The 26673-nt window shown below is 39.3% G+C and overlaps 1 protein-coding gene across 2 annotated transcripts in view; it reads left to right on the top strand.

Annotated features, from left to right (window-relative positions):
- The window catches only part of ARHGAP10 (Rho GTPase activating protein 10), a 150031-nt gene that overhangs the window by 104241 nt on the left and 19117 nt on the right, over nt 1-26673 (top strand). For both annotated transcript variants that reach the window (XM_068942254.1, XM_068942253.1), the window contains exons 19-20: nt 6097-6241; nt 21867-22029. In XM_068942254.1, coding sequence (XP_068798355.1) covers nt 6097-6241; nt 21867-22029 — 308 coding nt within the window. The remainder of the gene's footprint in view (nt 1-6096; nt 6242-21866; nt 22030-26673) is intronic.

Consider the following 26673-nt stretch of genomic DNA (forward strand, 5'->3'; position numbering starts at 1 on the left):
ATCTAGAACTGCCCATCATATTGAATATATTTCTTACTGTTAAAAATATAGACTATAATTAGAATATTGATGGCTGAGTTGCCCCTTTTATGGCAAGGTATTTTAAGATGTATGGAATTTTACATCCTATTTTCATCTTACACTTCCTGGAATGCTTATATCTACAATAAAATTACAACTTCCCATCAACAGTATTGTTACTTTATGTTTGCAGACAATGGCACAAGGAATGGCACAGCCACTGTCTTCATTACTCTAAGAGATAAAACGCTTATGAGTTCTAACAGGGTAAGAACACATTGTGAACCACTAGAACAGTTGGCCTCTTCTTCTGAGCAGTTTTGTCTCTAATACATATTTTTTGTTTTTGTACAGGTTGCTGGATCTAAGCTGAATTGCATTTCCATTACACTAGAAAAACTAAGTCAAGAAAAGCCTGTAGTGGTGATAAGTTTCTCTTACACTGTCCCATTAGCTGCTAGAGGACCAGATTTTAAATCACTGTATATTATAGCCAATTATCACGGAAATGCAAGGAGTAAAATAGTCATAAAATGTATGAGGGCAGGGAAGTGTACGTGGCCTAGGTGGACAGCGTTTTATGTTGTTCAATAAACATCAGTTGAAGTGTGTGTGTGTCTTTTATTTACGAACTGCAATTCAAGTATATATTGAAGGGAAATTACCTAGATAAAAACTTGTGCTAGTGTTCTTCCTGTCTTGAGAAATACTGTCCTCTAAAAATACTACTGTAGTAGCAGTGGTTATACTAGCAGTAGAATGTCATAGGATTCAAAATAACCTTGGAGTTCTAGCATTCTTTTGCAGTAGATGGCAACCTCTGGCATGCTGATTCTTTTCCACGTATACAAGGATAATAGATGCATGTTCTGAGTGGTTGGTTATGAGAGTGAAATGGGGATTTTGTCTTGCAACAAAAGCATGGCACAGATTTAAATTGTTAATTGTTTTTTAAAATAAATTTGTCCTCATTAGCTCTATTACTAAGTCTCCAGTTTTTTCTCCCCTCTTTCTCCTCCCACTATGTCCTTGGTGTTTGCCTCCCACTGATTTTTAAAGGAATTTTAATTACCCCAATGATACAAAGCAGACAGAGATGACCTGATGTCTGGGTCTTTTCCTAAAATGATTCCTGGCAAACGTACTGAAATTCATTAATTAGTCCAGCATGAGACCGGAAAGGAGAGAACAGTATTCCCAAGTAGCGGCAGAATCTACAGTTTCAGTACAGCTGAACATCTAGTCATGAGTTTGTGGAATAGACCTAGTTATATCAGGGTATTCCTAGCTATGAGTTCTTGAATTTCTAAAACCCGCTCTACAGTAGCTCAGGATCTAGAGTCCGATACTGTTGTTGCACAATAGGGGAATCTGGCAAAGTTCTTTGGGCTATTGCCATATGGATCTGCTAGTAGAATACAGTATGATAATACGTTGAATTTGGCTCATTACCCTCAAGAAATGCTTCCATAGTCTTTGTGGGACATAAGTTTAGAAACTGGAGTGGCTGTATATAGGGATGGTCTTGGTCTCACCCCTGTAGACGGAACTGTTATTAGCGCTACATAGGCAAGATGGTTTGTGGTTTGTTTAGCTCTATAAAGTATCCATTTTATACTATTGCATAGGGAGAAATAGGTCAAACATACCGGTGTTTTAAATAGCTCAACAAGAGTCTCATCTTTTTTGCTGTGGCTTTTACACTGCAGACTTGAAGACTGACCCACTGCTTAACTCAACGTGCATCTTTAAATTCTGCTCTCATGTAAGAGCAAACCTAAGCAACCATTTAAAATACAAACTGACTGAGACAGGAGTGACTGATGGTCGAATTTGTTGCTTGATAACATTTTGTGAGAGCTACATATGTCGGTTTTCTCCAGTATGTAAGTTGTTTCTCTTAGCTTCTGAGTTTGCTCCTTGGTAGATCAATAGCAGGATGCTAATGCTTCTGAGAACTAAATTGTAGAGGACTGATATTCTATAAATCCAGTGCAGTTTGGCCACAGTCTCTAAAACTATGTAACACTGAATGTGACTGCGATGTCCTTAACCTTTGAGGATGGTTTGGTACATTTTTATTCCTTCCTGAATGAGGTAATTCAATGACCAGACTTCGTTCTTGTCTTTATACAGGCATTAGTCTAAGCTGCTGTAACTTCTGCAGTCCAAATGAATGATGGTTGTAGGTCCGCATTTTTACTGGAGGGGAAGCTCTTTTGGAGTAACAAATAAATCTTCTAAGAAATAGCATATCCCAACCCTGTTTTCTCATGGGTGGGATTCCATCCTCCTGGCTATGAGCGGTTGCTTTGTGATGCTACATAGTAGCCACAGCTTGCAAAGCAAGAAGGTACTCTGAAACTTTGTCAGGTGTGCTCCCATACTGTTGTGCAATTAAGTCGAAGCACTGAAGTGTTGGTACCTTTTTGGGTGCCCTCCGGGTATATTACTTGTGTATTATTTTGAATTGCCATCTCCTGTGCATATGCAGTGTACTTCTGATTACAGATCTTGCACAGTGGGAATCTTTTACTAGCTGTGAAACGATTATATTTAAATGCTATTTAAATAATTAGTAAGACCAGGAACAAATCTGAATTAAAAAATCTTTTCTCCCCACAACTGGAATAAAGCTGGCTTCCATCCCCCCGGTCTCAGGGAGATGTAACAATGCTCCTGTCAGTGCAAGAGCCAAATATCCATTAAGGCATAATGAAAAGTACTTGTCTGTTTAAGTGAGAGTAAATTCAAAGCAAGAAAGAGAAACTGAGCGTTGTATATGCACTTCTCAGGGCAGAGGTTGACCTTCTCCTTGCTTTTCTGATTCTTGCCTTTGCAAAACTGTGCTATGAACTGTAGCTTTGGCTTGCAAAAGAAAGAGATACTGAGTGTAGAGAACTGGGGGTCTCATGCTGTCCAGGAGCTCTTGGGAGACAATCTCAGCTCCTCAGAAAACAATATACTGCTTACTGATATTATCCCAGAAATGAAACTTCACTACCAATCTGTAATGCCAAAAACTGGAGAGTGGGGTGAGGTAAAAAATGTAACAGGCCTGATGCCCACCTGATTGTTTGTCTGCAGAAGGGAACTTTGACAGCAATCAGCCCAGCATTGCTACTGGGTAGCGCTGGGTTGCACAGGGCAGTGCTATTTGGAAGCACTGGTGCACAGTTCAGCCACTAGTTGGGGCCTAAAAAATTAAAAATAAAGGCGATGCACTTTTAATGCCTTCTCACATCACCCAGTTCTTGGGTGGCTGTGACCAATTCAGGAAAGAGCTAGGAGTGGTAAGCCATTCTCAGCTAAGAAGAAAAATGACAATCTTTTGAGAAGTTTCTGACAGTGAAAGAGAAGACTTAATACCACCAAGTTTTGTTTTATTAAGGGAGGGATAACTGCTTTATGATAGTGTCTGGGGGGGACTCATGGCTGCCTGGCACAAGTATCATTGTGCGGTTAGTTAGCATGTGCCGGACTTCTACAGCTTGAAGTGTGCCCTCACTGTTTAGTAATTATTTCTCCTGTTTGTTGTGTAGGTTTTGGGTTTTTTTTTTTTCATAAAACAAAACAAAAAAACACCAATTATTTTTCCTACCACATAGCTAGTTACAATCAGAAATCTGCTTGGGTTCATTACCTGCCTCCAGTTCATTATCCTATTTCCTCTCTGGCACTGGGTATCATTGAGTAAAAATTGTCTTTATGGTTTTCTTGATTGCATTTTGCTTTTGTGATTCTCCTAATCTCTCGTGTTAGCAGTTTTACAAGAGTATGTTGAAAAATTCATGAAAGATCAGGAAAAAATGCTTTACTGCAAGAACTTTACTGCAAGCTGTGCAAGTCACCTGCATGCAAGAAAGCTCATCTCTTACACAGTACTCCTGAGGAATACTTGTTCTTCTCATCCGTCATTGATTTCAATGGAGATGCGTGGATAAGGCTGTACAAATAAACACAGCTGTGCAATGTGACATAGTAAACAATACGCTGAAACCTCTTGGCAGAGAGCTACTTACCCGAGAGCCCAAGTGCAACACTTAGTCTGTGGAAAAGATGGCATTAAAAGTTTTTGGCGCTCTTGAATTTTTTAGAAGGAAATATTTATCCCTGAAATTGCTCAGTCTAGCCTTGTACTTACCACATAAGGGGGCAGTGTGGTACTGTTAGCCAAGTGCCTTGTAGGTGTGCGTTAGACTTCATTGTTATATGTTGCATCGTGTTGTAAGAAAGGGCTTGAGACCTCTGAGCACAATTAGAGCTCTGTGACTGTCTGCGAGTGAAGCTGCCTCTGCACTGGGGAGCAGCAGGTTGCACTGTTTTGTTTTCTCCTTTGTGTAAACATTTTGTTTGCTTATAGAGAGTTCTGTGCGTTATTTTGATTTTCTCTCATAATCAGCATTCGTAGGCACATGAAGGAGTAGGAGCCAGCTTTCTTAAAACTGATATGGCGAAGTTCAAATTATGTCATTTCGCCTCCCCCCGCCCCCAGGGTGATATTCACCCACTGGGAAGGAAGGCAACATTTCCACTGGAGCTTTCCTTTGCACACAATATATAAGCTTCCTGCCCACTGCTGCCCAGTTCTGGCACTGTGATAGTTCTTCCCTAGTTTTCATGGATAACGATGTCTCTGATTATTTTGTACCATTACAGTCTTCTACCTGTCAATGAGAGAGTGATCATTAAGTAACCACTTAATGACAAGATAATATCCAGTGTGTATATATAAGTCCTTGGATCATCTAATTCCTGCACACGTAATATTCAGGAGAACAGGTTAGGATATGATAGCATATAGTTTCTCATAATTTTAACACGATATCTTAAGTTGCTTACTGGAAGCTGATTTTTCGCAGTTTTCTTGTGTGTTTTGTAGCCTGGCTGGCTTTTAGCTTCATGCTGCACCTGAGACTTGCTGTAGTAATCCAAAAATGTATTATCTGTGGTGTCTCTTTATTTATACCTTCTACACGAATTTCTGCTTCATAAAAAAAAAAAAAAAAAGCTTCTCCTTAGAAGATTCACTATGAATCTTGTCTTTGTACCATTTCCCATACAGATGCCTGGCTATGGAAAATTGCAGGGTAAAGGAACACTGTGTAACTGTTTCATTATGTCTTGGTATATTGCTATGTTGTGTTGCTATAAGGTGCCCTACAGACACAGGGCTTCCTTTCTGTACAGCTGCTGTTTGCGTTTTTCTTTATCTTCTGGTTTGTCTTTGATGAAATAACTAGTTAAGCTAATTTGTTCATGTGAATGTGGCACGATCAGTGGTAAAACGCTGCTGTTAAATTGTGCATTGGCATACTGATAATCTTCTACCAGTAAATCAGCATCATTAGGTTGTACCGTATATGTGGCAGTTACAGTAAAAATGCCATTGGCTTGAACAAATCCACATAGCTGGTTTATCCAGAGAGAAATGACATGGTATTTTATAAGGAGTGGTGATATGCTAATGATCATGACTGAAAAAATGAAATGGCAGAAAGTGCAATCTTTTTTATATGTGTCTTCATGAATATCATCATTTAATAAAAATATGATTCAAATGTAATGAAAAAATTCTCACACAGTACGTATCTCTCACTAAAAAACCCTTCCCTTTGAATTTCCTCCTTGCTCTCTTGAAGAGTGTGTAATTATTTTTAACTAGCTGAAATTATATCATAAATTTTGAAAATAAAGATTACAGGTCCTTGCTAAAACCATAAAACATTTTGGTTACTGGTTCATAAAGTTAGTGTCTCCCTCTCCCTCTCTATGCTAGCTGGCAAGTGTGGTTGCACCTATTTTGTCTGTGGATTAACTGATTTGCAGCTTGGTTAATGTGTAGACAGTGCTCTTGCTTATTTTCATTTTGTATTTATTTTTTTTATTTATTTATTTTAAAAGCACTCATTAAAGACCCACGGCACACTCCCAAACTTGAAGGAATAGATTTTTGGCTCCTGCCTGCTTTGAATGAACTCCAAAGCAAATGTTGCTTGATAATGGTTTACAGTTGCATTACACAGGTTGCTCTTCATGATAAATAATTGAAGCCCTTTGTGTGCTTGATTGCAGATTTTCAAAACCCTGCCTGATGCCACTTTTGCTGAGCCAATCTCTTTGTCAGTATCTCCTCCAAATGCCCCACCAAGGCAATCAAGAAGACAACGTAATAAGAGGCCTCTGGCTGTGTATAATCTTTGTCTTGAGCTGGATGATGGTAAGATGTTTGTTATGCTTTCGGTCTTTGCAGCAGAATGTTGTTATTGTGTATCCTGTCTTCAGTAGGAGATTTTGTTTCATATTTCATTTGTGTACCTGTGTACATGCACATGCATGCTTGTTTAATTGGCTTGGAACATGTAAAGAAGCAACGAGAGTGTAGAGAGCAGAGTTTTCTGACGTATGTTTAAAAGTAGGGTGAACTGTCTAAAATATGCTTTTCCTCTCTAAAAAAGAAGCAGCTTCCATTTCTTTAGGGAAATCTCTTTGACCTCTGCTGAAGATTACACAGCCATAAGATAAATGGAGAGAGAACTAAAATTAAAGCAAATCTTTTATGAGAAGAGCTAATGCACTCTACTGTTAAATTCATCTGGATTAAAGGCTCAGGTCACTACTGCACTAGAGAATACTACTACTTCACTTGAATCTTTAATTCCTTGGTGTTGCTGGCAGTAAATACTCATAGACTTGCCTAACCGTTGAGATGTTGGGAAAAAAAAAATCTGTTTTTGTGTGGACTCTGCAGTAGCAATGTACGGTTAGCATAGGGTATGTAACATCTTATATGTTCTGACTGTTGGCCAGAAAAGTAATAATTTTCCTGAAATCTCGTTGCCTGGGGCCACTTATGGTACTGAGAAAGCAAGTCAGGGCTCATTTTGTGTTACAGATTTTCTCCACCCTATTCCCTTTCTCCCTCCTAATGTTGTTAGTCAATTATACTTTCACTTGAAGAAGCATAGGATCAAGGCACAAAGTCCAGTTATCAGCAAGTGAAAATAAACAAGAAGATGTTGAACTCATGCACGAGTATGAGATTCTTTGTTGAACCGTCATTGAATCAGTGGTCAACAGTGGTTAATTTGATAAGGAAAGAGCGTAAATACCTATGACAGTTCTAAATGCAAGGTTTAGAAATAAACTCGGTACTGTTTATTGTTTCAAAGCTGATTTTAAAGAGTCTGCAAGAAATTCAGCATGTTGGCCATCAGGTTTAATTCACTAGAGACGTGTAATCTTTGTTCCTTTCTTTTCCTGCATCAAATAGGAAACTAAATGTATTGACTGGAAAGTGTTTAGGGGGCACCTACTTAGAAAGCTTAAAGCTATGTTCATTTAAATAATATGCTACTAAAAGCTAAGAAAGCACTTAAGCTGTATCTGCAATAATAAAGTAATCCTTTTTTTTCCTTTTTTCTTTTTCTTTTTCTTTTTTTTTTTTTTTTTTGCAATCAAGACACTCACAGAGTTGTTTAAATCTAGTTTTGAATATGAATGCCAGTGGGTGGCAACAAGTGCTGCAGCTTTTCTCCAATTCCATACTTCAAAGTGTGCACTGAGGAACTGACTTCAACTCTAACCCAGTAAATAGAAAATATTTGATAGATATTTGTTTAGCGTAGTATCCGAAAAAGTGGTGTTACGATTAAAAACTACTTTATAAATGTTCCATTTCTCCTAAATACAGTCCATCATTTTATCTAATTCAAGCATTCTGAACCAAGAGAAGAACTGGGATCATTATGGGTTTGTAACTGTATATCATACAGAAATTTGGTACTTGTCTGGGAGCTTAGTATGGTGAATTGCAGAGTAATCTAATACATCATTATAGATGGTAGAACTGTGGTGAAGGCTGAATTGCTGCAACTGTGAAGTCATGGGTCTGCGATGTATGGCACTGAGTTTCAGTGGGAGCTGAGAATAACAATTTCCCCTTGTGACTTCAGAAAAGTAGCCTCCGTAGCATCTCCAGCTGCTGCTGAAGGTAGCAGTATCCTTTAGTGGCTCTCAATATCTTGTTGCTAAAAATTGGCTTTTGATCGGTGATTAGTCCAGACTATATGCTTATACTTATTTTATTTGCGTTTTGGTCACGTGGTCTTATCCGGAGTGGTGGTCGGTAGTTGGTACCATGGTTGCAGGTGTGCAATATACATAATCATACAGTCCACTGAGTCCAGTTACCTCGTGGCAGGACCTGAGGAACTGCTCCCATGGGTTGGTTCCATGGTACATAAATGAGCTGGACCGATTAGTTGTCTAGTCGCTGACTAGAGCACAGTGCCTCCAAATACACGCCATGGCCTTCAGTTACTTTCTTTTGTGGGGTGGGGGGGGAGGGAATAAAAATGAGCCTGGGCTTTGTTCCATATTTACCTAGTTTCTTGGCCAACAAATGCATGTTTTATAACTGGTCTTTGGAAGATTTTATCCTGTGTGTGTTTTTAACAGGAAATTAAACATTAAACCCCTTCCCTCCCCCCCCCCCCTTTATTCACAATGGCATGAGTTAAGCACCAGGCATAAGCCAGTGTTTTGTATTTCCTGGATATGGCTGAATTATCATAATCTTGTTTTAAACCAAGTAGCTGATACATATTTATACATAAACATATTTGTAAACAATGTACCTTTAAAGCTATTGTAATTATATATAAATATTTTCTATGCCTCAAAACTAGAAATATTTTGGAGACCAAATCTCTCCGTGCTGGAAACTTCTTGAGATTGTTTCGTTTAGGATTGTTATGCAAACCAGGAAATTGTTAGAAAAGCGGAAACAAGTCTTTAACTATCAGCTGCTCCAGGGAGTTAACAGGCTTCAGAACCTACTGCTAGAATTGAAAATGCAGGGCTGAGGCCAGTTTTTCTTTTTAAAAGCACTTTTCCAGTCAGAAAGCTTCTCCACTGCACACAAAATGTATGCAGCTACCACCCAGAAAGGGCTGTAACTGAAGTAAATATTCATAGATGCAATAGCTTGAAGAACACACACTGTGTTTGATTAAAATCTTTATTTTGTCTTCTAGTAGTTAGCTGAGTTATGATAGTGCATAAATTTTCCTTGTACATGGCAATTAGGTGATGTTAAACCTATTTCCAAACAATTCAGGTATTGTCTTTGCCTAGCATAATAATCTTCATTTCCGGAAAAACGAAGTGAAGGCACAGATGATACAGTCCATTTTTCTTTCAACCTTTTTCCTCCATGGTAAGCCAGTTATTAAATTTTCATTCTGAAGTTTTTCAACCTTTCAGTGTCTCAATTAGAACTACACTTAATGGGGAATTGTGAGCTACTTTCATACGTGGCGTCATCCCAAAGTTTTTGCTTCAGTAAAATGTGGATTTGCCTTAGTTTTAGGTCAGGATCAATTCCAGAGTTTTCTTGCCTCCTCAAATGAGGAATTGATTTTGGTTTTGTTGTTGTTTTTTATGGCATTTTTCTTCTACTATCTGAATGAACTTTAGAGTGAATTAGATGCAGAAACTCCTGTGGCTTACACAGCTATATGCAAATCTCAGCTATATACAAATAAATTTGCATACTCTGTCTCCTGAGAGAGAAAGACTGTTGGCTAGAACAAGATGTTTATCCTTTTCTTCATTGGGTCTTTATTTTCCATTTGGACAGTCAGTGCATATCGGAAGAGAGCTCTGTTTGTATTTCTTCTAGAGGGCAACACAGAGGTTATTTGCTCCCTTCTGGTTTGATTTTAATTTTTTACATAATTTTCTTGTCTTGTGGCAAAATAAACTGTTTTTTGTTTTGCTTCATGTTTTTCTGTGCCTGAGACTTAGTGATTATTAAACTATTTTGCAGGGCCACTAGAACAGCGTAGCAGGAAAGGTCCTCTGTGAGGTAGGCAATATAATAAACTCCATGCAACAGGAGCAGACAGTAGGCATGAGAACTGTATAAATCACACCTAGAGTCAAGAAATGGGTCTTGCATGGCAAGTCATCCAACAGCAAAAATTTGTCATTGGCACATACGTGCTCACAGCCTACTTGTATCATGTTGGGGAAAGGTTGCCTTATTTTGTTTTGCTTTTAAGATGTTTGATCTCCCATCACTCCACTCAGGAACTCAGGAGGTATATGGGCTGCTTCTGTTAGCTTTCTGCTGCTGCTATAAAATGAAAATTATAGTGTGTTAGAAAACAGAAACATGTCGAATTATATAAGAAATAAAAATTAGAATTGCTGCTTAACTCTTTAAAACCTTGTGCTAACAAAATCGATCTGCTAAACCAAAATTGTATTACCCTCTTACGTATCTGTGGAAGCTGAGGTATGAATGGTGTGTTAGTGCTAAATAGGAGTAGCTCCTTTTAATTTTTGTGGGAACTGGGATGATGCAATGTCTTAGACTGGGCGATAAATGGATTTGCTATAACTAGTGTGGCATGCGTGTTATTAAGTCATCTCATGGAAATAAAATGTGGTACATGTAACGGTAAAGCTCCCAAGCTTTATTTCCTCCCCCTCCTTCTCCTATCCCTTCCTGCCCGGAGCAAGTAAGTAAAAAACATAAACTTAATTTGGAATTGCCAGACATAAAACCTGGATGTTAGAGGAAGCCTTGGATTTATAATAATGAGCCTGATCTTCAGGGCTGGAGGAGCCCAGAGCTGCAAGGTTGCAGGTGTGAAACCTGGCCTTGAACTCTTTCTATTTCTGAATCTGCTGTTTGCAAGTGTTTCTGTAACCTGGCACATACTAGGGGAAATGGAAAGAAAAGCAGCTACATAGGCATATCAAAAAGCCATAAGGGCTTGCAACACTTGCTTACAAAGCTATTGTTAACAGCTGAGGAGAAAACACAGTTGTGCTGGTACCAAATAGGTACACCAATATTAGTTGAGAGGGGAAGATCAGAATGATTGCTGTTTGCCATGTAGAGTTTAAGATAGTTCGTGTTGCACCTTGCTGCTGGAATGGCTCCTGCAATTCTGCAGCCTATGTCACAGCTTTTTCTACCGCATGGCTCTGAGTAGGATGGCTGCTAACACAGTAAAAGTCTTTTTGAGCTGCAACTCAAAGGTAAAAGTAAAGGTGAAGCTTCATCTTAGTTGACAGAGGGTACGTATAAGATCCCGATTTCCTATCTAGATAATCAACTACTGCCTGGGAAGCTTTGGTTCAACAGAAGCTACCTGTTTCCTTGGAGGTATGGCATTATTTTGGCCTGTGCTTTGTATATGCAATATGTACTGTCTGTCCATTATTATACCTCTGTATAATCTACTTGCTACAGTCTACATGCTTCATGGTTATCTAAGAGCAAATTTAGCTGTCATACTGTAGTAAACATCTCTTAACTTCCTTTCGGAGGATTTGTGTCAGATCTGCGTAGCCTTAAGAATTGCCTTAGCCAGTATCATTGCAAATGCTTGTCTGCTTTCAGTGTATGGAATATAGAGCCTGTAGAAATGTTCAAAATAAACATATCCTCGTGTGGTCCCACATGTGTTTGTACACACACGTGTGCACACAGTGGGAATCAGAACTCTAGGGAAAGGATAAACCAGAACTAAAATCTGAATTGAGAGAGAGAATGGAGAGCTTAGGAGGAAGGGTCAGTCTTCCCTTTGAGAACAGACATTATTTAAAATCTCTGATCTCCTGTAATATTCCTTCATCTCTTTAATTCTCCACCTTCTGCACACAGACATGCAAAGGCACATAATACTGTAAGAAGGCCAATTTGGCTTACTAAAAGCTATTAATCCCAAGCGTGGAAGTCACTGACGTATCCCTGCTACGTGCCAGCTGTGCCCTGTCCAACCTCTGTTGGTTGAAAATAAATGCTCTCACCCAGCATACAAGTGTGTAAGTAGAATAAAGATGTGAAGCAGTTCAACACTTTCCAGTTTAAACCAGTTTGCTATGGTTGAGAATCTGCATTTCACTGAATAAGATGTTTCCTCACGTGGGGTTGCTTTCACTGGTGACAAGGATAGGAAAGAAGAATCGTGCAGGGGAAGGAGTGAACTTTCCGAAAGGCTGATATGAGAGTTAGAGAATATTACTTCTCTTCCTGTTTTGCTCCCACTCTGCGTCACTCCTTCCCATTCAATCAGAAAAAAATGTATGGTTGGTCTTCCATTAGCTTCTGCAGCGATCTTTGTCCTATTTACTCTTCTGTTTCCCAGTTATCTTATGTTTTCCTCTTTTGAAAGCTGCACTTATACTTGATAGTGCAAAGTGAATCAGGTCATTGCTGTCACCTCCTCCCTTGCCAGCTGTATCTGCAATTTGCTGAACCAACAGGGAGGCTGAAGGAGTAGTTATGGGGCTAGCATGGAAAAGTGATAGTGGTGGGGCCAGCATGGTTAGAATTGCAGTCTAATCTAAGACTGCTTGACTAGAGCCAAGCAAATTAGCCTCACAGACCATGTAAGTGGGAATCTGCAAGCAAAGATGATGCACGATGCCTGGCAAGTTTGGTTATCCCACTGAGCAAGTCGGCTTCTGTTGCTCTGCAACATGGGTGCAAACTCACTGATGATGAGATGAATGCTTTAGCTTCCTCTCGCTCCCCTGCTATTAGCGCTGCTTGGTGCAGCCTGTGTGCTGCGCAGCCTCCTAACACCCATCTACACAAACCATCCCTTCCATAGTGTGGCTGGGTCCAAGCCTGGACATGCTCCAGATGTGTAAGAAAATTGCACTTGCAGATATCTAATCCAGAAGCATCAAAGGCGTGGATGGTGGTAGAAAAATCCAGGCATGAAAGAAAACATTGACCTAACCACACTGAAGTGGCAAAACCTGTTTTCCGAACTACAGCCTTTTAAATTAATCACCTGGGAGATTAGGAGGTTCCTAAACAAATGTGTCACCTGTATGTTCAGTTCAAACAGCTGATCAAACTTCTTTAAAGGCTGCTTAGCTTGTTTTCAGTTTTCTCTGAAATGATACATAGGCATCCTGCTTCATCCCTCCCTCAGTCACTGCTGTCACAGAAGGAGAGAGAGAGACTTTTGTGTTCTCTGAGGTGAACAAAATGAGGAAGGAGGCACAGCCAAGTGTCATCAGCATGCCAAAAATGCTTTGGAGGAGTATTCATATGAGAGACCTGACACGTACACACTGTGAGAGCAGTTAGCTCTGGGGCAGTTGGTCTTTGTCATTATCTGAATACCACCACAGGTTGTGGAATTAGTGGTAAAAAAGGTTTCTCCTTTTAAAAGATCATGGGAAGTAATTGCAAGTGAAGTAAGCTCAAAGGCAAAAAGAGTAGACAGCAGCATGATACGGTCTCAGTTTGGCAGCAAGGGAGAAGAGATTAAGCACCTTGCTTTTGCGAGGTGGAAGGACCCTCACAAAGACATCTCCCAGCTGATGAGTGGCTAAATTGCTGACACAACAAAGCAGAGAAAGAAAAGGAAACATGGAAGAATATTTTCATGGACTTTGAAATTTTTGATACCATGGAAGAAGCACTACTGAATCAGGGAAGTTTTTTTTCTGGTCGTAGTATTAGACTCTCTCTTCTGGATTGCTTTGGTTTTTCACAGTTCTCATTGTCATTCATTAGACTAGGGCTGTTCTGTTGGTAGGTTTTGATATGGGACTGGACCATAGCTAGAGGTTACCTGGGCTTACAGAAACTCGAGACATTTGATGCTACCAGAAAACTATGGGACAGTCCATCTATCTTGAAGTAGTCACAGTTTGTTGCAGCAGTTTTCAACTGTGAAATTAATGTGTGGCATCTGGCCAGCCTGGTAAAGCTGGAGGTCGTATGTGGCTTCCTGCCAAGCAGGCTCTGGTAAAAACTGAGTAGTCTTTGAGTTCAGATACTGCTCTCATTATAGTAGTATACACAAATGAAAAGAGAAACTCCTCTGCATGCCTGTATCTGATTTCTGTTGTATTTCAGAATTTAATTATGTGATACGAACTAACACCCCCCGATATGGTATCTATCACTCTGTCTTGAGCTGTTTTACCGCAGCTTGAGGAAGAGATTGCAATTCTCTAAGCATTTTAGTTTTAGCTTGCGCAGTGAAAGACCTACCTGCAAATCTATGCATCTTTGGGGTTTTGTTAAAGGAAAGGAGTAATCTGAACAAGGTTACTCCTGAATTTTGAGAAAGAACCTGAAGTGAAACAGGTATTCCTGAGATAATTGCTTGCTATTACAGATTCAGTGTATGTCTAGAAATATGTGTTTTTAAAATTGAATTTTGCATTTTAAATATAATCAAGATAGTACCAGAAAGAAGGAGGGTAGGGGAATGGCCCCACAATCTCACTTGACCCTAAGTAACTTGCAGATGCATACATTTTTTTCTCTTTCCCAGCCCCAGCTCAATCAACCCAGCTTTCTGGCTACAATTCTTGAGTTGCATCAGCCAGTCTTGAGGCAAATTCTGTCTACTGCAGCTTCTTCCTTTTTGTAACATTTCTGAATCATTATGGAGCTGGGAAAAACAATCTTTCTACAAGAAAGCTATCCTGTGCATAAGATGCACGTGCTTGTACATGCACATAATTGAAAAATATATCAAAGTTGCTTTTTATCTAGGAAAAAAAGTGTAGTCAACTATAATACTTGTGTTAATTATTTTGTCTGAGAGCAAAAGGAAGTAGCTGGCATGAAGATCTAATTCTTACTGCATGTGTTTTTAAAGATAGCATTAAACTGATGGACATATGGGTCATGTGCTGTCCGTTTTATGAATGAAAACTATGGTTTTTCGGTACATGAGTCTGTATTGATGTCTAAATTTATGTAAGAGCTGATAGCCTTTTTCTTGTATTCTAACTGAATACTAAGGCAGTACTGCAATATATAGGATTTGTTACACAATGAGGATAATGGATGCTTTTGGATAATGAAATGCAGTAATATGAAGCTCTTTTTCTAACTGTTTACAGGAATCTGACCTTCAAACACTCATTATTCAGGAAAACTGAAATAGCTCTCTTCTTAAATTTTAGCATTTGCTATGATTTTTTGGATCAAATAATAGATCATTATTAGCCTATTTTGACGTGATTTAGCTTTAGTTTGGAAACTGATTTGGTAAATAGCTCAGTTTCTGTAGGCTGGAGGTGAGTAATGAACAAGTCTGTTGACCAGATTCAGTGGGGTACCAAATAAAAGTACACAGTTTCTTAATTTACTTAGACATAGGTGGCCTGACTTAATCTATTTAGAAAACCTTAAAGCTATGAAGGAGTAAAAGAGTATCTGAATTCACCTGGTGCTTGGCATGATTACTGCAGGATGATGATGTTCTGTGAGTAGTGAACAAAGGATGCAGCCCTACATCTGGAGAAAGGCTGTTTCCTGTGTAGTTCTTTTAGCATCAGATCAGTCGTCTGATGACTGACTATCATACAAAGCTTTCTCCACTAGTTACTTCTGGCTTTCCCGGGAATGATTGGATCATTTCTGGAGTGAGGTTGCTTTTGTACACTTTGCTAAAATGAGCTAATGGCGTCTTTTATTTAGGGTTGGGCAAGTAGGTAGGTTAACTGTTTTGTTTCCCTCTTAGCTTAGATGTCTTACTTCAAAATAAATTGCCTTTTGATTTCCATTATGAATCTGATGTGAATGTCTGGTTCCCAGATAATTTGTTCTGACCTCTGTTGGCATTGTAACCTAACTCGATCCCTCCTATCAATGATTAAATTCATATAGGAATTCATAGACTATCCTCTGTAGGAGATAACAATTCTTTGTCATAGTATAATGCTATTTAGCTGCCTTTGTCTTTGTTATGTGATTGGTACTTCATATCATGGGATCACTTTTGGTTTGTATTGGCTTTAGGGGACAGCTAATCTGTCATGTTTCTCATGCCTGTTTTCTGTGGATGATGAAGCTCTAGCCCGGAACTGACTATATTCGTATTTCTTTTCTCTCCCTAAGCTATGGGATTTTTGTTAAAATGAAAACATAGCACCTCCTCACAAATTAACACGAGAGCAAAACTACTTTCCAGTTGGCTGAACTTCTGTACTGTTGAGGAAAGTTAGCTGTTTATGGTGAATGAATGTTTTGTTAACCTGGATGCAGCTCTCATGCGGATGGGGGAGGATGGGTGGCTGCACAGCGGTGCAGCTGTTTCCCCATATCATAATTGAGAAAATGTCAGACTTAAAGGTGGCAATAGGGATGTTGCAGCGTCTTTAGTCTCCCCTCTTCGCCATCAGCTCTTGTCTGCAGTTAGACCTATATGACAATGGCAGAGTGGAGTAAGTTATATCTTAGAGCATGTACAGTAGTTCATTTCTGCTTGTGTTCTGTATATCTCAGGAGGGTATTTTAGTCCCCATTTACTTCAGAAACATTCACTTTCATAAACTGCTTTCATCTTCTGGCTAGCCTTAAACTGTAGATATTGGTTGCAATGTTGGTGTTTAAGACTTACTATTTTAAATAATAAATTAGGTAATGCTTTAGTTTACTCAAGCTGAAGTCTGAAGAAAACTCTGTTACTCAAGTAAGTAATTAACAGTGTTAGCTCTCTGGTTTTCTTAGGTTTTATTAGAAGTGATTTTTCTTGATTAGAATTCTTGGAATAAAGTAAGAATCTGATTATTGAGACTGCCAAACTGTTTTGGTTTCTTTCAACTTTGGATGCCAGCAACAAAGTATTCTTAGACTAGCTAGTTGGAAAGAGAAAAAAAGGCAAGTGGGAGGTATACTCTGTTCAGTTAGGTGGAAGGTGAGTTCCGCTATCTGGTATGGAGAGTCTGAGAGCTTTTACTATCAGAGGCTTATCCAGGCAAAAGGGAAAAAGGAATTGGAAGTTGTGTTTTTCTTAGAGAGAACCTAAACGAGGTAAGTCTTAGTCTATGTAAGTCCTTCCTTATCTCGTAAGGATTTTTCGTTATGTGAAAGGGGGACATGAAAGAAAAAAAAAAAAAAAGAATAGGTGGTTTGGAAGCTGAATGATAAGTAGTACTGGCTGGATGCAACCAGTGAATGGTGAGGATCAACCTAAGCTGTTATATTTTCTAGGTAGGGCTGGTCTAAATTATGCATGTCCATAAAGACAAAGCACAAGTATGTGTTTTGAAGGCACAGTGAAAGCTGTGAAAGAAGGCTGAATGAGTGTCGTAATTAGAGCAGTGAACCAAGAAAATAATTTAGATGACAGTTTACAAACATTTGAGCAGTCAAAAAATTTAAAAAGTCAGTGTGCAGAAGGTGGTGAGAACATGAAACAAGTCTTTAACTCCATTGAGAGTAAAACTGGGTGTTGTACCTGTTTATGTAGGATGAGGAGGTAAATTGTAGAAGCAGCTTGTTGGCAACTCTAGAAAGAACGCCAAGCTGAAGGCCCGTAGCACTTGGAAGCTTCCCACAAATGTAGAGGAGAAAAGGTGAAGAGTTGATGGCTGGAGAGTTGATGGAAATTTATGAGAAACATCATGTAGACTATTGCTTTTATACTGAGAACCCTCATGTCCTTCATCTGTTCAGGCACCCAAAGATATGAATGTAATGGGAGAGTAAAGGGTGGAGGATTAAAAATTTGGGGGAGAGAAGAAGACGACACTGAGACCACCAAAGAATACACTCAAAGAATGACAGGAACTTTAAAAGAAATCATATCTTCCCTGTTTTATGGTGTAAGATTGCAGTAGAATGCACATGGTAGAAAAGTAGAACAGGAAGTTTCCGGAGCTCCTTTTAGAAAGAAGCTGTCAATCCAGCATGGCAGTTCAGCCTCTCATAAAAGCGGGAAACCTGACAGTGCTGCTCATTGTAAAACAATGTTGGAGGTAAACACAAGTGAGAGGAGAAAAACAGTGAAAACATTAGATCATCAATGTTAGGGAACCCAAGAATTCTGAGGTAAAATGAAAACCATGAACCTGATTCAATTCCAGCAGTGCACTTAACACACACTAAACAGCCATGGCAAAGCTTTAAAGACTTTAATCTCCAGCAGCTTAGGATCTTTACTGGCTACATGAAGCAACATACAGTAAGAGAGTGTGTGTGGGGGGGGGGAGAGGAAATAGCTAGCAGTCGATGTAAGTTACATGTTTTGAAGAACTGTTAAACAGGACTTGACTTAGAAGACTGATGTGAGATTTATAATCAGGGATCAAGCAGAAAGCTTCACAAGTATGCTGGAAGGTGACTACGTTGAATGATATGAAGCTGTCTAACTTGTCCTAGAAGAATTGTCTGGTCTTGGGGTTGTATGGCCTGGCAATGTTAGCTTTTAAAACAGCTTGCAGCACGCTGAAGAACTTCCAAGAAAATGGAAGAATGCTAATGCAGTAAAAGTGTTTAGAAAGCCTTTCTGGGTGATCTGGTTAAGTGGTGGCCAATAAACCTAGAAAATTTATTATGGCATCTAATTAGTAAAGAATAGCAATATAAATAATGGAAGCCATATGAGAGATACTGCAAATACTAGCAAGATGTTTACCATGGATCATGCCCGAAAGATAAAGCCTATCAAACTCAAGGTATATGCTTTGATCAGTGAGTATAGTAATAAACAGCCTATTGATTCTCCATTACCTTTATCATCTCCTGATATCTTCAAACAAAGACTAGATTCCTCTTTGGAAGATAGGCTTTGGCCCAACACAAGATAGATGTTAATCAAGTGCAGGTTACTAGGCTATTAATAGAGAGATAACTATATACAATTTTATGGTCTCTGCAATGTACGGGAGTTCAGATGAGATTATGTGACAGTTCCCTCTGACCCTAGCTTTTGTGCCTCTAAAATAATTTAGAACAGGAAAAAAACAAGCTAGTCCTCCTATATTTTCCCTGGTTTGTAGCAGTTGAAAATGCATCATATCAGTAAAAGAAAATTATTAATTTTCTTGAAAAGACACTGAGTAGTGTTAAAATGGCATGCCTTTTTTCTTGTGTTCCAAGATGTCTGATCTTCACGTATTCTGTTCATACATGGGGAAAATACTTTTTCTATTTTAATGGAAATGTGTTTTTCAAGGAAAAATGCCTTGTTATTTTAATCCTTCCTTTTAATTGTTGTGGTGCCGCATATTGATGAAAGCTGATGAAGACCAATGCCCATTGATACCAGGATTTAAGAGAGGCAGATTACGACAGGACATAAAATTTGTATCAGGAATCTGAATCTCTAAAGTCAGTAGAACTTTTATCACCGGCACTCGGGATGAAATCTTTGTAGTTTTGAAATTAAAGCAATCACACTGTGCTTTGTGTTTGTGCATATGTTACTTTTAGGGATAAAAATGTGTTAGGTGGCCGCTAGTCATCTGGTTTCATGTTTATACAGGGTAGTTTTTTCCTGAATAAAGGGATTGTTTTACTTTACAGAAACAGTTAATTCAAAACATCTGAAATCTACAATATCTTTGAACATGTTTTTGAAGATGTTGGCTTAATTCCATAGAATTTAGCAGGCATTTTCCTGTAAATACTTTTAACTCTTTGTCTGCAAATAAAGACGTTACTCTTAAGAATGCAACACAGTATGGACCAAGTGAAAACACTGGCTCAGGAAGGAACAGGTCAACTTTGAGGAAGGATTTAACACTGAGTTTCGTTTATGGCAATGTCAAATGCACTTGCCTGTAAATTGCAGTCTCTTTCTTGAACACAGACTCGACTGTGGGTGAGCAAAGTGCTTAGTATTCCTTCCTTGTTCTGTGTGCTCTGCGAAGCGCTTCACCAGAGAAACCTCTGCTTGCTGTAGGGAGGTGTGGTGAGTTGATCGTGTGCATAAATAGTAAAGTATGGATTAATATTCCTGTCTCCTGGTGTTTTAGTAATGTTAAGGGAATAGTTGAGATGAGCATAGCCTTCTAATATGGTGTATGAAGTTTAGTAATCTGGGTTGCAGTCATACTACTATTTTGAAAAGAGGCTTTGCTGAGGTAAAAGGACTTAGACTATTTAGTTTTGAGGAATTTGGTTTCTTAATAAAGTAAAATTGCAGTATAGCTGTCTGATCTCTCAGATGTTTATCACTGTGACACATACGTCTGCAAATGAGATGTAATGAATTAGTTTTTACCTGACACTCCTACAGTTCTCATGTCATGTCATGTAAATTTGAACTGCAGCATCAGGGCAGGGTTGTGCAGAGACGAGGTAGTGGAGCTGCTGTGTGAGGTGAGCAGGATTAGGCTGGAATGTGAATGACTCATTTTTTGAGGTTAACATTCTCCTCCTCAGAGCTTATCATACTTTGTTACTTCAGGCTAATTTAGAGCCTTAAATTAGCAGCTACTTTAGGGAGAAATTTTCAGATGATCACTTTTATCATTTGAGTGTTTTTAGTTGTATGTCATTTTACTCTCTAGGGAAGTTGTTCTCTCAGAATTACTGGGAGAGGGTGAGGATGAGATGGCTGGGGAAGCAGGTGATGGCTTGGTTAGCTTTCTGCTTTTGCAGTGGAAGAAATTGAACTGGTTGGGGTAGGAATAATGCTGCAGGAATGGTGTTATCCCCTGAACCTGCCTTTTCATTGTCCACATTTGGTGGTGGTTCTTTTTTCTTTTTAATTTATTTAAAAAAGAAAAAAAAAAGGAAAGAAAGAAATCACTGCAACAGTGCTGCTCGGGTCGATGAAGCAGAATTAAACTCAGTTGTTCCCTGCAGGGATTCTAGTTCATTTTGCACTAGAAAATAATACTATGTAGGACTTCTTCCTGTGTGGTATGGTGCATAGAAGAGATGTCCTACCTTAACAGTACCTCAACTGCTCTAGAGAAACTTGTGTGATGTTATTTACCAGTCCTGTGGGCCATGTGGACGTGTACTAGGGGGAGTACAGTAGACAGAGGAGGAAATGAAAGGAGGCAGGGAGTCTTGTAAAGGTTGGCTTTAAATACCTCTTGTTACTATTAAATATTAATATTGTGAAAGCAGCCATGGGCCCCATTTGAGACTGTTGACTCAGTTATGCTCGACATTTTAATGCATGCAATTGTGCTCATTTGATACACCTCCTTTAGAATTTATAAAAAGTACTGATGTTTAAATAATTTAAAAAGGAAAAGCTATGTGGCTGAAGACTAGCTTTTCAATGAGGAATGTGCTGTTTGGCTAGACGTGTCAGCACGGTTTGCAGTGCGTGCTGTGATGTACTTGTAATGAACTTTCTTACTGTTCATGAGATAGGAATGGTGACCCTTTAAGGTTTTTATCTTAAGCAATCATTTCTGAATGTGTTGCCACTCGGGTGCTAATTTAATAGCAGCCCATATAAGCAAATAGCAGACCAGAATACAGTGAGTTCAGTTAAAACACCCTAAAAAAGGTATAATAAAAGGAACGCTCTTGGGTACCCTAAAAAAGGTATAATAAAAGGAACGCTCTTGGGTATCACGTGCTGTTTAATGGTCTGCTGCTATAGATCTTCTGCTTATTCTGACCTTTCTAAATTACAGTTTTTCACATTTGATAGAATTATTTTACCATTCTTTGAGAGCAGTCATTCGGGGGGGGAGGGGTCTATTAAATTATTTTTAGAGCCTATGTTTTTAAAGAGAAGCACAACAATTTACCTATATGGGCTAAACTGTTTTGTTGTCTGAAACGATGCGTCTGTCTAAAAGCAAACCCCCCAAGATAGAGCGTTTCTTCCCTACAAAGTAGACATTGAAAAGGAGGCCAGGAATTCATTGTTTCATGTAGATAGCCTAGTGATACTGATGGGGGGCAAACTGTGCTATAGTACCTTTCAGGAAATGCTGGGTAATTGAACGTCCTCCAAAATATCCTGGGAAGATAGGACGGTAAGATTTCTCCTTGGATGTATTTCAGGGCGTTGTTACCAAAGTAAATGCTTCAGCTCATTTGAAGAATTTTATAGTATCTTTCTGACCTGTGCTATCTTTCCTAGCTGACAGTCACAGCTCTCCCAAAGAGGACACTCCGACTGGCAGCATGGATTCTCTTTCTTCCCAGTCTCCTACACCAGCGTTCTCTAGCAGTCCTCCTGGGCTTCTAGACAGAAATCACCTTATTATGGACAGCGGAGATCTTGCAGACTGGACAACAAATCAGTAAGTAACACTGGCTATTAAATGGTGGGTTTTCCACCAGTATGATGGTGCATGTGAAGTACATTCCCTCTCTTAGTTTGGTGGCAGTGAATGACTGGTAAAATTGAATGTAATTGTATTTGTTTTCTGCTGCTGCAAAACAGTATGTGCATGTTGTGATACAGCTTAGAGACTACTTGAATGTGGCTGAGTTTGTAGGGGAAAAATGCCTTTTTCTGTAGAAATCCAGTACGTTTTACTGTAAACAGTTATAAATTTTTAAGTGATTTTATTTAGACAATGAGTATGTAAATTATTTTCTTTATAATATATTACCCTGGTTTTATTTCAAATTTTGCTTTGGGGTAAAAACTTTAATGAATGCGAGCTAGATGTTGTTATTTACAAATAGTTGTTAATCTATGTTAAATGCCTGTTTTCCAATTAAAGTGCAATATGTCCCTTTCAGTAAACTTTGTAGACATTCAGTTATTGAAGATGACTTCCGTTCAGCAAAAATTGACATTACAAGCTTAGTATCATCTCTTTAATACATACTCAGGTCTGATACACAGAGCTGAACTTATCTACTTTTTTCTTCCTTTAAATCGAAAGTTGAACTTGAATTGAATTCTCTGGTTGCTATTCATACAAACTTTAACATATCAAGTCAAAGTTTTCCAGGCTTCAGTGCCAAGAAGATGGAAGGAGCAGGTCTGGAGAAAAGATTTGTTACAATATTTTCCCTAATGGCATTTTGGGTAGCCTGTTCTGTTGATGCAGCATGTGTGTAAAATAGATGTGTAGATGTATATAATATATGAAAATATATAGTTAGCCATAAAATGGGTTTATATTTCTATATACATACACAAATAATTAAGTACAGATTAGAGTACTTATCAGCTATAACAGTATTTTATTCATCTGTATTGAAAGAATTCCAGACTGGTAGATATTTTCCATATGTGTGGTTATTTCAGTAGAAGACTAAAATTACTCTTTCCTCGTCTTCCTGTGCACTATTCTTTTTATTCCTGAGCAGTTCCATCTGGCAGAGATAGGTGCCCACTAGTAGTGAGCAGGATTAATAAGAGGCTGTATTTGACACACACACAAAAAAAAAGGCACATGTGTGGAAAACAAGCACTATGAGTGATATAAAATTGGAATAATTATAAAAGCAGGCATAGCTAATTAGGGACCATATGATTAGCAGGACATTGATAATGTCACTTCACAGAATAATGAAGGAAATGTTGGTTTTAGCCAGAGAATTCAAGAACTTCAGGTGTTTGAAGCAACACAACATTTTTCATATTTGTTTATTTTCATGGAAAATTATACTGTGCTGCTGTTTTGGAAACTTTGTTTGATGGCCTGAGGTTTTCTGCTCAGTTGGAAGCAGTACTTAAACAGTTCTGTTTGCAAAAAAACAAGTGAATTGGTATGAGCATCTAGGTTATTTGTCAAAAGCAGTTTCTTTCTTCCACTCACCCTTGCCTGAGAAGCTTGCTTAAGAGCTACCTCAGTACAAGCCTGGACCTTGAGAGAATAGCCTGTGAATGGTGCATGGTTTTTTTCCTCTCTACTTTTTCCACCCAAACTGGGCTTCTCTTCCCCTTTTAGTTATCATGATTCAGAGAGCCTTAATAAACAAACAAAACCACTCCCATGATATTAATGGCAGAGGCATATGTCAGCACTGGAGAACATACTTGATAGACTTCTACAGTTGTTATGCATCATGGGGTGTTGTGGACAGGGGAAAGGTGGTGGTTGACTTGGCACGGGGTAGTTATGGTAGCTCTCACAGCTCCTGGAAATGTAGCATTGGCTGTTGGACTCTCTTTAGTCTTAGGCTACTCTCATAAATTGGACTGTCCCAGAATTGGTTGGAGAACAATCCTTTCTGTTTGTGCAGCATTTCATAATGTTTGCATTTTGTGCCAAACTGGAGCGAAAGCAAATCTTGAAGTCTGAGTATCCTCTGTAAAATGGAATTACAGGTTTCCACTGAGCCACAGTAAATACCATACTGAGCCTAGGGGAGATAGAAATGCAAGAGAATCCGGTTTCTCAGGTTTCTACTGATGTGTATAACACATGGGTGTTACACTTGTAAGAGATCAATCACTATGGAGTTATGTAGCCAAGAAGGTGATGGTGACTTTGCAGTAGAGTAGTTGCTTGCATTGTTGCCTGGGAGTGGCAAGAAGGACAACATTGCATTGTGGGTTCAGAAATGTCAGGTATTCCCAGGTTGGTTTATATAGGTCGTTTGCTTTAAGCAAAAACACATGATGGGCTAGCAGGAATACCTTTTGTGCTACTGGCCTTCGAGAAAGGAGGAGGTTATTTTTTCTTGAGTGATAGCTGTTGTCACCATGATGTTTCCTGGGTTTTTTTTTTGTGATGCACACCCTTTCCTTGTCCCTCCTTTAAAAACAAAAGGATCTACAGCTTCTGGTATGGTGAAAGGAGCACCAAATGAAGGCAAACACACCCTCGTCTCCTGGCTGTCACTAGAAGGAGGGGACTGCATGGGCAGAGTGGTGAAAGAAGCCTGGAGAGCAAGGGCTCTACCGCAGATCCAGAATGTCTTGCAAAGCTCTGATTGCTCGATTGTCCTGTCAGTGGTTAAAGATGTATGATGCATACAGTGTAACTGGAAGGTGAAGTTTCCCATATGTGCCATTCGGAAGCCCCGCTAAGCTGTTGGTTCTTGTGTCTGTAAGCGTACGTCTGGCTGATGCTAGGTTTTCTTTGAAAGCTCTGTTTGGATCAGACGTGTGCCCTGTGTTGTCCTCTACTGCTGTAGGAGGCTATAACAGGTTGAGCGGTGGTTGGCTCTTACTGCCACATGGCAGGGCTGAATCTTGCTGAAGTCCCGAATTTGCTATTCTAAGATTACATTGCACCCTGAACTCCTTTCAGCCTTTTTTTCTGAAGATATTTTTACCTTCACACTTCTATCTGGAGCCAAGTACTAAAAATAAATACATTTTATTTCTACATAAACTCTGTGGTAGAAAATAGTGGGAGGGGTTTTATTTTGTCCCCCCCAATCCCCTCAGTCACCAAGTTGCAGGGTAGTGTATATAGACACAGGATTCAAACTCTAAATAGCCCAGAACGGGCGAACCACATTTTCTGCCTGAGAGAGCACCAAGTCCTATATGTACATTGTTTGAAAATCCCTTTCATCTGAGGATACTCAGCACAAGCTAGCTTAACGACTCAGACATAAAGTGGTAGTTGGAGTGAATGCAACTGTTTTGGTTAGCATCAGATCGAGATTGCCATTGCTGCTCCACCTTAAAGAAAATACCCATACCAGTGGAGAGCACCACAAGGGAGGAACCCAACTCACTGTCGTAACTATCGCTTTACATCTGAGTCGTTTTCCTCTCTGCTTTCTTTAAGTGCCCCTATATGCATGCCCACAAGCTAGAGAATTAACATTGTATGGCTCTCTGTCCTCTTCAGGGTCCACTGGAACCGCTGTCAAAGCCCACTTTGCTCTGACAGCGGTTGAGGTGGTTAGTGCGTCTGCAAGGAGAGCACGTTTCTGGCATTTTTTGGCAGATGCTTTTGGGACTGGTGTTGATAAGGTTTCACCAGCAGTACATTCTTAAAGTGCTCATTCTTTCCCTCAAAGCCTCATCTGGCTCTGTAAAAAGAGTTTCCATGTTAGATGCACCCAGTTCTCTGCACATTCCTTCTACTTCGGATTATCACCATAGCCAGACGTTCTCAAGGTAAGCAGTGTCCTCTAAATGAAATGCAGTTATCCGTACAGGCATTCCTTACCAGCTTCATTTGAGGTATTTCTTCCATCATTTGAGATATTGGAAAGTAAGCAACGTTACTCGTTTCAGGAATTTGCCAATATTAAAAATTTGTAAAGTAGAATATACAAACACATTGATATTTGTCATATTGTGCCTTGAATTTAACAACTAGGTCATGTTATGTGGCATTTTATTCTCTCCATGCAGAGCATATATAGTTTGTGCGTTGCCTATAACATAATCCCGACTTGGATTTAAACAAAAATCCCTAAACAAACAAACCTCCAACCGTCTCCCATCCTCAACAGTTTTGGGGGAAAGAAAGTTATCTACCCTACAATTTTAAATTATCTGAGGAATTTAGACCCCATGATCTGTCCTTCCTTCCTTCCTTCCTTCCTTCCTTCCTTCCTTCCTTCAGAGTTGCTTCAAACCCTAGCAGGTTTGCAGAAGGGTTATCACTGATCTCTCTTGGCCAGAGAATTTGTGTTTTCTTCCTCTTTTTCTTTCTTAGCAATGTTTTTGCTGTTTCTTCTTTTTTGGAAGCTGTTGCAGGTTGCTGCTCCCTGCAGATGCTGTGGCAACAGGCAGCTGGCAGGAAGTCAGTTGACAGTGTTGGTAAGGAAAGCTAGTCATGTAAAGGTGTCACCAGAAGCATCAGGAATCTGCTGACAGTAAATGAGGGGAAGACAGAGAGTGGAAAGGAGAAAGGGTGACTAGAGAAAAACACCGTAATGGAAATCCAGTAAATAAAATGAGTTAACATACCAAAAATGAGCTGCCAAACCAAGAGCAAGGGGAAGAGGAGGGCAAAAATACAGGTGTGTTGTGGCAAGTAGCCCATAATAATAGCATTAAGATGGAATGGGAA

This window comes from Struthio camelus, chromosome 4 (assembly GCF_040807025.1).
Source record: "Struthio camelus isolate bStrCam1 chromosome 4, bStrCam1.hap1, whole genome shotgun sequence".
Classification (NCBI taxonomy): Eukaryota; Metazoa; Chordata; class Aves; order Struthioniformes; family Struthionidae; genus Struthio; species Struthio camelus.